This window comes from Vigna radiata, chromosome 6, assembly GCF_000741045.1.
Source record: "Vigna radiata var. radiata cultivar VC1973A chromosome 6, Vradiata_ver6, whole genome shotgun sequence".
NCBI classification, from domain to species: Eukaryota; Viridiplantae; Streptophyta; class Magnoliopsida; order Fabales; family Fabaceae; genus Vigna; species Vigna radiata.
In genome coordinates, this window is record NC_028356.1 from 26504541 (window position 1) to 26519079 (window position 14539).

Below are 14539 nucleotides of genomic sequence, written 5' to 3' on the forward strand. Positions count from 1 at the left end.
TGAACTGTGTGTATCTTAATGGTAGAATAATTACTAAGTCTACCTATGTTAGGATAGTCAATAAGACTAAAGTAGGGAGTAGTATGTTGGGTTATCTATAATCATTGTACCTAGTAGTTTAGGACTGGTCCTTGACCTTCCATCTCCCTATTGTATCATCTCTTTATCAATATAAGTATTAGAACATGAGGAGGGTCTATTAAGCCCTTTAGAAATATATTTCTCTCTTTTAATCTCAACATTATCATTTTAAAAATTGGTAATCTTCAATTCCTATCAATTAAATAATTTTTTATATGTCATATCAGTCAAATCTTACACTAATTTTGATAAACTTTACTTTCAAATCTACTCTCACTCACTTTTAAATTCTCTTAAAAAAATCGATCAATTCACTCTCAAATCTTCTCAAATTCATCTATTTTCTCTATCATCTAGAAAGTAAACATAACCTAAAGAAATAATATAGAAATATGTTAAATGTTGTTTTTTAGCCTTTTAAAAAATTACATTAAGCTCTTAGTTAACAATTTATAGTACTAAGAATTATGTTGATCACAGTTTTAAAATGTATGTATTTTCTAGTTTAAGAACTGTAATAAACTAAATTTAATTATAATTACTGATATTAGTAAGGTGTTATCATATGGTGTATAATTATTATATGAATGCTTAGAAAAATAGTACCATTACACCTATTTAAGCTCGAATTTAAATTTTCATTGGCGAACTTGATCATTAGTAAAGCTAAATAGGTCAACTCTGTAAAAACTAGCTAAGGGTAAAAAATCGATCACTGATTCCCTATTTTTCTTATGTTAAAATTCATTTTATTTTTATTATCGTAACTATTTTAATAATTATGGATATGATTAAATAAACTTTAAAATTATATACATAAAAAATTAAAAATTAACGTAGAATATATAGGATTTATTTGTACATTTACATTTACTTAATTTGTATTATACTTATAAGTAAATAATCATTAATATTAAATTTTTTATTAAATAAAAAATTGAATAATCATTTTTCTAAATATTTATTTTTTTAATAAATCATATTTCACAATTTTAATTTTTTAACTAATCATTTCTTCAAATAATTAATTTTCCAAATAATTATTTTTAAATTATAATTTGTTTTCTTAATAATTATTTATTAATTTAATTAGTTTTCTAAATAATTATTTTCTTAAGTACTTTTTTAAAATATCATTTATCATACTTAACGTTCTAAACTTGTAATATTTTATAAAAAAAAAACTACAATTTTACTCAAAATATTTATTTTTGTAAATAATTAATTTTCAATTTAATATTTTTTTTATTTTAACATTTAAAATTCTCTTTCTTTTATTTTTAAATAAAAAAAATCAACTCGGTTAAAAATTTAGTTTGCAGAGGAAACCGAATTCTAAATTGAAACATTAAATTGTATTATTTTCACAACTATTTGGTATGATATGTTGTTGGAAAAAGTTAGCATGTGTTATTTCGAAAAAGAATTCAAAAGAATAATTAATTTTTATGGTTAAACTAAAACGACAAATAATTAATTCTATGATATAGGTATAATTGTATATATTATCTAAACACATGATATGTTTCATCGAAGTAATACAAGAAAAAGAAAATGGAAAAGTGATTGTATAGTTTGTTTGTTTCCTTTGAGGTTTAACATTTCTTTTATCTTTTTCTTTCCCTTGTAATTCCTTCCTCTTCCGAAGAAATTTCAGTGAAATGTTCCTCAAACCTATTTACACTATGCATTCCAGATGTAGGACTCGTGCTTCTAAGGACACCCTACCCTACTTTGGAACATTCACCCTTACTAACCAAGCACTCTCATCATGGGGGTGTGGGTAGCACCATCCCTCCAAAACCATCTTCAGAATCATATTCACCATATCATATCACACTTTGAATGTATATAAATGTTCCTATTAACTATTGCAAATACAAGATCAATTACGTTATTATGTTTAATAAATAATTAATCGTAAAGTTAATCACTACTTTATCTTTTTCTAACACAAATTCTATACTATTAAAAATTATAAAATAATATATATATATATATATATATATATATATATATATATGACTCAAAATATAATGGTTATGAGGAATTTCAACTTTCTATAATTCTGACTTATAATATTATTTCTTATGATCATTATACTTAGATAAAAAAAAAAATAAGTTAAATATTAAATTAAATATATAATTGCAATCTATATCAATAATTATAAAAATTATATCATACATTCAAATTTAATGTATAAAATCATGACTTAATTACATATATAGTATTTTAAGAGGAAGTCAAAATGTATGAAGTTTTTCAGGCTTTTTAAAAGTGTAAACTTTTATTTATGTTTAGTTTGTAAGTATATCACTTATATTTTGGAGCATGCAGTTAGGAGGGAGGATTTTAAGAGGATTTGGTTGGAAAGTGATTCTTTTTTAGTTTGTCATAGCTTTTTATATCAATGAAAGATTGATTGAAAGGACAGTAGATGTAGGCATTGAGGTCGAACCGGTATAAACCTTAGTGTGGTTCTCTCTATCCTTTATCTCTTTCATTTCTTTACGTTCTTTATGTGCTTGTATTTCAAGAAAGATTTAAACATTTTGAAAAGAATTTCAAAAGAACAATTTTTATTAAGAAAAACCAATTCAACCCCCCCCCCCTCTTGGTTGAGAAATAAAGCCTATCTTTTTCTACAACAATCTCAAATGAACATATTCATATTCAACTTCAAACTTCATTCAAAAAAACGTCAAACTTCATACACAATAACATTGTCATATAACCAAGGTTGTAAATGTTTGTTCTTTAGTGAGTTATTAAAGTCCCACCTAGAGTAATATGAAGAAATGAGCATAAGAGAAATATTACTAAAATACTAACACAAAAAAAGTCTATAAGGTCATTATTGCAACGTTTGTCTAAGAAAAATCCAACGTAAAAAATAATCAGTGACCTTTTTATAAATAAAATGACAAGTGTTCCTCACTAAATAAACATATATTGGTGATTTGACGTCGGTCATCGTTGCATCCGACATCTAAGGACATTGGTCCTCCACTTATCTAACGTCAAATGGTTTTAAAACATTAAAAAACCTAATGCGAAGGCCACTTACCTGCACTGCTTCTTCGCACTTTCTCTTCCTAAGTGAAACAACATATGTCTCAGCATGTGTAACGATGACCAAAGTTGAGTTTTTTTTTTACTCAAATTCATGTTTCTATGTTGTCTTGGTTATGATTTTTGTTAGTTTTGATCGATGGTTTTTTTGTAGGGAATGAGTTTTGAACCTCTTATATTGGTGGCGAGTTATCCAATCCCCATCGCCGATGAGACTCCTCCTCCACTATTCAACAACAGTTTCAAGAACACATCCTCCATCTTTGTGAGTTTCAAGAACACATCCTCCATCTTTATGAGTCCAAGCTTGTATACAAGGTTAGTTTAGTTTATGGCTTGCATTTCATTTTGATTCTCATTGTTTAATTTATCTTAACCAAATATTTTTATTGAGTCGAGAGTTTGTGTTAAAATGTTTAGTATTAAATATTAGTTATATCTTAGTTTTAATATGAATATTAAATTTTATTAGTTTTTATCTTAGTAGGTGCATCATAATTTATATTATGATTTATTAGGTGTTGAATATTAAATTTAATTATTAGTTTTTATTAATTATCTAATTAATTTTAAATTTATTAGATGTTGAAGGTTTATATAATTTAGATTTATTAGATGTGTTGGAAGAATTTATAAGTTAACTTCATTTTAGATAAAATACTTAGTGAACCTTATTTTCCATGTGAGATTTAATACAAATGATTAAACTTTTAATTGTTTGTATTAAATCTTGAGTTGTCTCATTTGATAGTTTGGAAAAAAAATCATAATTTACTATAATGTATACATTGAAGTTTATGTATAAATTTAATAATATTTTGATTGAAACCATTTTGTGTTGTTCTCCATATGTATACTTGATTGTGGTAATGAGTGATTACTTTCATTTTGTGTACTTCTGACTAATGTGAAATATTGTCTAACTTTAATCAAATTTATGATGTTAGACTTCTTCATATATGGGTTAACAACTAATAGTCATTATTCCACGATAATGCACGGTTGTTTGGTTTTGTTCCCTGCATAAGAAGATGAAACTTGATTTGAAATCCATGTTACGAACTTATCATATCATCTGCTTATTAATACTAACTTATGTTTCTAATTTAATTAGAGGTTGTGGATAAGTCCAAAGCACAATAAATTTTGATTCATTCAAAGTGTGAAATTATTATTTCCAAGTTACAAAATAAAGCCAAAATTAGCAAATTTCAAAAAAATTTGTTTACACACCTAGTTTTTACATATACACTCCCTTTTTTAGAAATTGAGCCATAAAATTAACTTTTACTATTACACCTTTTTATTTTCCTATTTTCACCTCTCTTTCCATTCATAAAATTATATTAACCATATCATGCCATATGGCAGTCCTCTTCATAAACATTTTTCCAACCACATGTTGCCACATGGTAACATCCTAAAACACAAAACAAACCAACTAGATGTTCTCATGTCATCATATTCAACCTCTTACCAACCAAAAACCCTAGCTACTAAATCATGACCATTGTTGGCCACGCCTCCATCATCTTTAACATCGCATCCTCCATCGCGCCATCATTCTCCTTCACCAAAATAAATATGCTTCTTCTCCACCATGAGCAACATGTAGAACAAAACCAGACCAAGCAACGCCTTCAACCACCACAACGAAACATAATCTAAGCCATCAAACCCTTAAATTGGAGCATCAATATGTTCTTCAACTATTGAACCATAGTTTGTGACGCAACCATGGTGAGTCACCTTGCCTGGAAACATACTAGCAATAGTAGCGAAAACCACCACAACAGAATCAATCACCATAAGAGCAGGGATGTTCCTCCATCTTCAAACAACCCACACATCAACACTTTTCGTGACCATAGTACCAGTGTGAGCCTCTACCATTGAACCGTCAAATCACAATCACAAAAACCTTATTTTTGAGTGAATAGGGGACTACCACATGGTAGTCCCTCATTGGACAGTCAAGTCTGGTCAAATGTTAAATGGACAAAAGAAGAAGGGTTGAATTGGAACTTTAGGAAACATTTTGTTGTAGATAATTTATTAGATGCGTGTTTTACAAAATAACTAATTTAGTTATATATGAAAATATCAATTGAGAATATTTCTAAATATTTTAAAAAACTAATCAAATCTATTAATTATTTAGGAGATATTACATTAAATTTCAGCAACCGAGAAGTCATAATCTAAGCCTAATCAAAGACCAAAGGAAAGCTGAAGGAGGCATCGACAACTCTGGGCAGCTATTATCCACTACATCTCTCACCTCCTTTCCACCCTTTTTCTTACTTTTATTTTCATTCATTATGTATTTCACCCTATCCATTGAGATCTAAGGTTTTAGAGTTGGTTCGACTGTAATTTCATTATAGATTCTAAGATTAAGTTAAAATAATATCTTTGTTCTTTTAATTATTATTTTGGGTTATCTTTCATTTATGTCTTTTATCTATCAATCCCGTAAAAAGTAATGACTTTTACATCATAATTAATTAGCAAGGTGATTTAATCTGTATGTATGTTAATCATATGAGTCTAAAGGATTTTTATTTTGATTAAGAATATACTTTAATTAAAGTTAGGAACTTTTATATTATTGAATTTTTGCTACCAATTGAAAATGTATTTTGATTACTGGTAAAAACTTTAATAACAATTAGTGAAAAATGTACTTTAATTAATTAATTTTTAACTTACTTAGGAGATAAAAAATAGATATGATTAAATATAATAGGATTTAATTGAAGATGTACTTTGGTTAAATTTATTATCAATAATCTAAAATACTTTCTTTTAATTGAGAATCTAGTGTGATTAAATGAAAAACTATAATCAATTGAACAATAATATGTGGATAAGTAATGATGATAGATCTATTTTAAAAATTCATTAGAATTAACCCATTTTATTATAATTATTTTAAATTCAATATTAAGTTCAAGTTCAATATTAAATATATATATATATAAACCCAAATTCTAACACTTTTGAGAAAAGATTATATATATTTCAGAAAATTAAACTAAAAGGTATAGAAACACAAGAAAAAAAAAAGAAATAATCAAGAAAAAAAATAACAATACATAAGATTTTACCTTTTTAATATAATGCATGATATAAAAAGAAAGTTGTGGTCTTTTTATGAGATTTTATAGTACGTGAAATATTATTTTTTTATTAAATATAATGAATATATTTTTATTATTAAAAATAAGAAATTAATTTTAAAAATTATTAATAACAAAGATAAATGTAGTATGTCAATAGTATTGTTTTAAAAGTTGAATCAAATAAATTGAATTACTTATTTTGTTGATTAATTAAGTTTATATTAGATAAGGACATTAAGAAGTAAAATAGTTACGTTTGATATTGCCATAGTTAACAGTGATGATGACTTTGTATCACAGAAGTTTGTGCGTGCGTGCGTGCATGTTGGAAGCTTTGCCTATTATTTTTATTTTAAAAATGACAAGAATTCCGGAAAAATAGGAAAACAAAAAGGTATAAGAATTACACCAGCATGTGGGAACTTTGAAAAACAAGTGTGTTCATTTCAACAACATTGTTTAACATAACTGAAAATGACTAATAACTTACACCTAATTAATGCAACTTCCTCAGTATTTCTTTTATTAATTTTTTTATAATTATGAAAATTTTTAAAATAGCTTTTAGTATATTAGTATGACTTTAATATATTAGTGCATAACATCCTTTTCCATCCCTTGAAGTTGGAAAAATTATTTTTATAAATAAATTAATGTGGCGTGTTTATTATATAGATTGGACTAACATTAGATATATTATTAGTGTGATATTATTTATTAATTTCTACTTCAACTATTTATCTTATAGCCAATTTATTAAGTGAATTACATGCTTTAATTATTAATCAATGTATTATATAGCAATAATTAATAATAATCATGAAACAAAAGGACCTTTCACATCCTATCATTCTACTTCCTCCTCATTCCCTGTAGGGTTCATAATACAACAAAAAAAATGGTACTAAATAATCTATTTTATGCCTAATTTATATAAAATAAAAAAAAATATATAACATATACATGTTAGATAAACTTTTGTAACAATTTTTTTAATAATGTGAAGAGTTCACATGTTTTCACATTGGATTGTCTTTATTGTTAACTAATTTAATGCCAATAAAGATATAGACAATTTCCTAAAACGTTTTTATTTTTATTTTTTGTAATGAAAGATAGAGAAATCAAGGTATATTTATATATATATATATATATATATATATATATATATTCAAAATATTTTTTCTATATTAATTTTATTATGTGTGTAATTTTATAGTGCTTGGAGGAATTTTCATCAAAATTAATTCGTTGATAAGAAAAATTATACTATATTCTATTTCTAACTATCTAACATCAATTTTTTGATAAAAAATTAATTAGAAAATCATAATAAAAATTTTCATAATGTTTGTTATTCTGTTACTAATAAATTAATGACAAAATTGCAATATATTCAATTTCTAAATATATAACATCATTAACAATTATTTTTTTGTTATTAACATATAAGAAAACTTTCCGTAAAAGACATTGTTTCCTTCATTCCTTACCAATGTTTTTTATTTTATTATAGAGTTTAAACTTAATGCCTTGTGATCTCTTCATGAATAATTATTAATCAAACAGTTATAACTATGTCGAATATCTATTCACCAAGGGTATCACAGCATTAGGCCTGTGATATATATATATATATATATATATATATATATATATATATATATATATATATATATTTTTTTTTTTTTTTTTTTGTTTGGTTAATTTTGAAGAATTACATGACTTTGGTTACATTATTGTTCATTATTGATTATCCTGTATTGTTGTAAATTTTCATATTTTGATTGTTATACAAGAAAAAAAATTAAAATTGAAATATTTTCTTAAAATTTATCTATGTATTGATAATCTTTTGGTTAAATATACCAATATAATAATTAAGTTTTAAAATTTAATACTGATTATATGTGGATACTATTTTCTTAGGTTTTTTAAATTTAATATAAAAATTAATCTAATGTTAATTTTGTATTAAATCTTTGACGGTCTTATTTCATAAGAATTTTTTTATAATAGAAATATAATTTGAAAAACTAATATGATTTGTGTTATAGGGTGTAATGGGTAGGATGTGATGATGTAATTACAAAAGTAGTAAAATGAATGATATTGAATGGATGATAGATTTGAGTAGGTCTAGAGAAGTGGTACAATGTATGGATGGCTAGATTTCGTTGGGAGTGATTTAGGTTATATAAAAGGTGATATAGGTGATTCCGAAAGGTCACATAAAGTTAATTATAATTTTACACTTTCTACAGCCTGCTTAATTACTACCTATAACTAGCCTTAACTTTTATTTCTATTGCTTAAAAAAAAATTAGGAGATTCCATTATGTGAGGGTAAATGCGTCACAGAACAATCAATTAATTACTGGCTAACAACTCACCTAGCTAATTAAACACTCTCTTTTCACCTTCCTCTCTTATTCACACCTTCTTTTTAAATTCCATTTATGTTTTTAATTAACATTTATTCTTATTCAATTATTTTTAATTTTTATTTTTGTTCAAATTGAAAATAACAACACTCCCTCACTTCCCATTTCTGTTCTCTTCTCTCTTTCTATCTGTGCTCTCTATCATTCCCACTCCTTTTTTTCCAAACACCACAAAAAGAGAAAACAAAAGCCAAACAGAGGAGAGAGAGAGAGAGAGAGAGATTGAATTCTTGAGAGAGAGACTCACCGCCGGCGCAACTTCTCACTGAAGTAATAATGCACAGGCTACTCTCCTTCTGAGCATCGCACGCGCCGCAGTAGAAATGCACTGATTCAGGAGCTGTTGCAGTGAACGGAAAAGCCACACAGTCGCCCACCGCAGAGTTAGAAGAGAATGCGTGAAGGGCTTGCGTGTGACGTTGCCGGCGTGGCGTCGTCTCCGGCACCACCGGTGGTTGTGACGGGACGGAGCCGTTCGCAGGGATTTCCACGGCGAGTGACGCCCGCGGCGCTGCCTCTGGCGCCGTTTTCTGGATCGGCGGTTGAGCGTGTTCTTCCTAACGGCGACTTCTACGCCGGGAGCTTCTCCGGCAACGTTCCTCACGGATCGGGGAAGTACCTGTGGACTGACGGGTGCATGTACGAGGGTGAGTGGAAGCGGGGAAAGGCCTCCGGCAAGGGGAAATTCTCGTGGCCCTCGGGCGCGACCTATGAGGGCCAGTTCAAATCGGGTAGAATGGAAGGGTTTGGAACCTTTGTCGGATCCGACGGCGACACCTACCGTGGGTCGTGGATCTCCGACCGGAAACACGGGTTTGGACAGAAGCGCTACGCGAACGGGGACTTGTACGAAGGGTGTTGGAAGCGCAACGTGCAGGACGGTCACGGACGTTACGTCTGGAAGAACGGGAACGAGTACGTCGGGGAATGGAAGAACGGCGTGATTAACGGCAAGGGTGCTCTGGTGTGGGCCAACGGGAATCGTTACGAGGGGCAGTGGGAGAACGGGGTCCCCAAGGGTCACGGCGTTATGAAGATTCAGCATCGTTTGCTCTGGGGCGAGAATTTCAGCGTGAAGCGTTTCTCCGTTGACGGAAGAGGGAGCGTAAATAATGACAAGAGTTTTCCCAGGATTTGCATCTGGGAGTCGGAGGGTGAAGCGGGAGACATCACGTGCGATATTATCGATAATGTGGAAGCGTCCATGTTTTACCGTGACGGAACGACGTCGGATTCTGAAGATTTGAGAAGGAACCCTTGTTGTTTCGCCAGCGAAGTGAAGAGACCCGGGGAAACAATTTCGAAAGGTCATAAGAATTATGACTTGATGCTTAATCTGCAATTGGGGATAAGGTGACAGAAGCGCTTCGGTTCTTTTTGTTTCACGTGTTACTGCGAATTTGCCATTTTTTTGTGTTTAACATTAAATTTAATCAGGTACTCTGTTGGGAAGGAGGGTTCCACTTTGCGGGAGCTTAAACAGAGTGATTTTGATCCGAAGGAGAAGTTCTGGACTAGGTTTCCCTCCGAGGGATCCAAGATTACGCCGCCGCATCAGTCCGCCGAGTTTAGATGGAAGGATTACTGTCCGGTGGTTTTTAGGTGTGTAGAATCTTTGGAGGGTGTGGTGTGTGTTGCGTGTTTTGGGGTGTTTCTGTTTTTAGTTGACTGAGTTTCGGTTTGGATTTTGTAGGCATTTGAGAAAGCTGTTTCAGGTCGATCCTGCTGATTACATGTTGGCTATATGTGGGGATGATGCTCTTCGGGAGCTTTCTTCTCCTGGGAAAAGTGGAAGCATCTTCTACTTGACCCAGGATGATAGATTCATGATAAAGACGGTGAAGAAATCTGAAGTCAAGGTTAGATACATGCGTTCTAAAGCTTGTAGTGTTGTGTTTTGTTAAATTCTGTGATGAAATTTTGAGAGTGTGAAACTCCCCATGGCCAAATGGGTAGGTTTCTTTGTTTTTCCTCCTTCGGGGTATATGGGGTGGTAGTATTTTTTGTGAGTCAGTCAACTTGGGGTTTTGGGGAAGGGGGGCCTGTTTTATTGGTTTGGTCATTGATGTTTTATGATTGAGCATGAATTCTTACCTTTAATTATACTGGGAATATTTTGCTTGGTACTTGCATAGACTGATGCTTGATTCCGGTGTTCAACTTTTAGGTGCTTCTTCGGATGCTTCGAAGTTATTATCAACATGTTTCTCGATATGAGAATTCACTTGTGACAAAATTCTATGGGGTGCACTGTGTTAAGCCGATTGGAGGCCAGAAGGTATAGATTGGTAGATGTGTTCTAGCTGTCTGGAGGGGTTGCCTCATCTTCAGTACTTGACTTTTTATTGTTTGTTGAAAATCAGATCCGGTTCATTGTGATGGGCAATCTTTTTTGTTCCGAATATCCAATTCATAGACGATTTGACTTGAAAGGATCTTCACATGGGCGCACCACAGATAAACCTAAGGAGGACATTGATGAAACGACCACCCTCAAAGACCTTGATCTCAACTTTGCGTTTCGTGTACAAAGAAATTGGTTTCAGGAACTCATCAAGTAAGTTACTGTGCTTGTTCGTCCTATTCTATGTATATATATATACACTTTTAAGGGGTTGAACAAGATAATTATGTGCTGACGTAGTCCTCTCAATGTGTTCAGACAAATTGAGCTGGACTGTGAGTTCTTGGAAGCCGAGAAAATTATGGATTACAGTCTTCTAGTTGGCATTCATTTTCGTGATGATAATACGTGTGACAAAATGGGGCTTTCACCTTTTCTCCTGCGCACTGGTATCTATCCTTCATCCACTTGAGTGCATATAGACAAGACTTGTGTGTTACAAAAATTTTAAATTCATCTGTTTTCCCCCTTCAGGCAATAGGGATACTTATCAGAATGAGAAGTTCATGCGTGGTTATCGCTTTCTTGAAGCAGAGCTACAAGATAGAGATAGAGTTAAATCTGGAAGGTAAGGTGTACTATGTTCTAGTTCATCACTATTAATGTGGGTGGATTTTTTCAGTTTTTAATTTATAAGAAGATTGCATTGTTATAAAATCTGCTTCCATTGTTAAATTGGATTGGCATGTTCCCGGAATCATTTGGAATATAGCTATGCTAAAATATGGATTGTTTCTTTTGGAGATGGATTGGTGCTTGGGCAAAATTGGTCCTACTGTTATAGAGTGAAAACAATAGATAGATATGTATCATGTTACCACTTGAAAGCATCGCAAACTGAGATGTTTGTGACCTGTACGCCCTTGCAAGTTGCAATCTTAGGTTATAACTCTGTTCGCATTAATGTTTTATAATTTCTTCTTTTTAATTGATATTTTTCATGATAATAATTGAAAGTAGTTTGCATTATTTTAGCAAGTCAGTGGGCATATAGTATTGCAGGCAATTGTTGTTAGTGGGGCTCATGTAGGCTGTGGTCCCAATTCATTAATTTGAATTGGTATTTCTAATTTATTTTTTGGCCTGACAATAGATTCATCGAGTCAATTATGATCGTTTCAATACTTTCTCTGGATTCATGATTTTTCTGTATCTATCCTATTAGCTTATTGGAGCAGAAACGTAATTCCAACCTCTACTTGCTCAATGATTTAGTAAATTTCGAGTTATTATTTACTATTTTGTTACATTCCTAGACCATTCAAGGTTGTTGGCTTTTATGTGAATGCATATTTTTTATGGTGTATATATTAAGTGGGATTCTTGTTTCAGGAAATCATTGATTAGGCTAGGAGCCAATATGCCTGCAAGAGCTGAGCGAGTGGCACGGAGGAGTGACTTCGATCAATACACCACTGTTGGAATCAGCCATTTGACCCCTTATAGTAGCGGGGAGACTTACGATGTGATTCTATATTTTGGGATTATTGACATTTTGCAAGATTATGATATCAGCAAGAAGCTTGAGCATGCTTACAAGTCATTGCAAGTTGACCCTTCTTCAATTTCTGCTGTTGATCCAAAGCTCTACTCCAAGAGGTTTCGTGATTTTGTGGGTAGAATTTTCATCGAAGAGAGGTAGCAGATTGATTGACATGGAATGAGGCACAAATATTTCTTCCTTAAGGTGAAGAAGATTCCTGGTTGTTATTGTTCATAGCAATCAGGAAAAAATGCTTCAAATTTGAAACCCATTGCAATGATCTTGGAGTTGACTGGTTAAAATGCCACTCTACGGTCAAGTGGCTGACAGAAGGTCGGGGTAGTTGGGGTTGTTTGTGGCTAAGTTTTAAAAATAGAGCCATGGTGATGGTATGATGAAGGACGGGAAAACTTGTACATGAAGAAGGGGATGAATTATCATTTTGTTTATTGCTTTGGTTCAAGAAATGGGGTTGGGCTTGTTGAATTTTTTGTGGTTACTGCATAGAATATGAATATATATATGATGGAGAGATAAGAAAGAGGGAAGGGCGTGGAGTGTTTCCCTGATGTTGGATTCAAAATGCGTGGATAAGTAGGAAATAAGGAAAATGTACAGTGTTTATACAAAAGGATGGATAGTTGAAGGAAATTATTAATTTAATTTTGTATTTGGATCATTGTTGTTGAATTATTGATGGAAACTTGAAGGCGTGTTATGATGTGTGAGAGTGTAGAAATGTTCTCTTCCACACACGAAAGTCTCTTATCTGATGAAAGGAACATAAATAAGTGGGGCTTGATTGCGGGGTTGAAGAAAATTGAAAACTGGGGTCGTTGGGTTAGCTTTTGCAGTGAAAGGGTTCAAAGTGTGTTGAGGGCATGAAAAGCAGAGAAAGGAGGAGAGAGAGAGGGTGGTTTCTCTCATGCTTTTCACTGTTTATCTGCCTCTCATTCTAGTTATTTTTATATCTTAATCTAGTAAAAAATTGACCAAAGTTTTATAATGGTTTGGGTTTGCGAGAAAGAAACCAAACGTACCTGTATCAGTATATCAGTAATCACATCACGTGGTGGAACCTCTCCATTAAATCTATCTCGGTAACAAGTAAAATTGTTATTATGTACTCACTTAGCAGTAACAGCAACAACTGCAAGCAGTGCTTCTGCTCTGTTGTGTTTTGACCCTTTGAAAGGATTTTAGTGTAATGTCTGCTGGGTGAGTGTGTGGCCCCATTGCCATATGTTTCTCTTTTCAGGAAGCTAATAAGCATTATGGATTTCAAGCGTGTCTTCCACGTCCTTTCATTCCACTCTCTTTTCAAACACCTAATTTTATTTAAATGAGTTAATTCCAAATCATAATCACTATCACATAATCGAAACGTTCTTTAAAATATGTAGAAGAAGAAGAAGAATGTTACTATTTCTGACAGCAGTCTGAGAGGTCATTAAGTTTGGTGGTAGAGAGGGAATGGGAGCTGGATCCCACATTCCCAATTTTAAAACAGGGATTAGGCAAAAACATTAAGTAACCGTACAACAACATTTCCGGAACTGGTTTCTCAACGTGTCTCCATATGTTGTTTGAATCAGCTTTCCTTGTACTTTTCCATCACCCCGCTTTTTCCACGTGCATTTCAACCCATACACCAAATGCATTTCACTGTTACTCTTGTTAAATTAATATATATAAACTATTTAATTGCCCTAGCTACCAATGGCGCATGTTTTAAACTTACATTACATCTCATTTTGCAGGCTGTGACACATTGCGATTAGTTTAATGTAATGTTATTATAATGTTTAAAATGGGATTTGCAATCTGATTCCGTACATTTTGAAAACTTTTTGATGGAGTCAATGGAAAGTGTACATTGGAGACTGCACCACAAACAACCCAGGTGTAAAATAATCTATTCATGAGA

General features: G+C 31.6%; 1 protein-coding gene across 1 annotated transcript; it reads left to right on the plus strand.

The window, feature by feature from the left end:
• The first annotated feature begins 9119 nt into the window (after positions 1 to 9119).
• LOC106764960 (phosphatidylinositol 4-phosphate 5-kinase 1) lies at positions 9120 to 13383 on the plus strand. The gene is made up of 8 exons (XM_014649421.2): positions 9120 to 10078; positions 10163 to 10327; positions 10419 to 10584; positions 10893 to 11003; positions 11089 to 11282; positions 11388 to 11518; positions 11604 to 11697; positions 12462 to 13383. Exons 1-8 carry the CDS (start codon positions 9120 to 9122, stop codon positions 12769 to 12771), a joined length of 2130 nt encoding a protein of 709 aa, XP_014504907.1. The 3' UTR covers positions 12772 to 13383.
• The last annotated feature ends 1156 nt before the right edge of the window (positions 13384 to 14539 follow it).

Bases quoted from the DNA above. Each gene is read 5' to 3' on its own strand.
- LOC106764960 (XM_014649421.2), top strand. From the start codon at position 9,120: ATGCGTGAAGGGCTTGCGTGTGACGTTGCCGGCGTGGCGTCGTCTCCG. The intron at 10,079-10,162 runs GTGACAGAAGCG...AAATTTAATCAG, and splicing joins AATCTGCAATTGGGGATAAG to GTACTCTGTTGGGAAGGAGG. The intron at 11,698-12,461 runs GTAAGGTGTACT...TTCTTGTTTCAG, and splicing joins GATAGAGTTAAATCTGGAAG to GAAATCATTGATTAGGCTAG.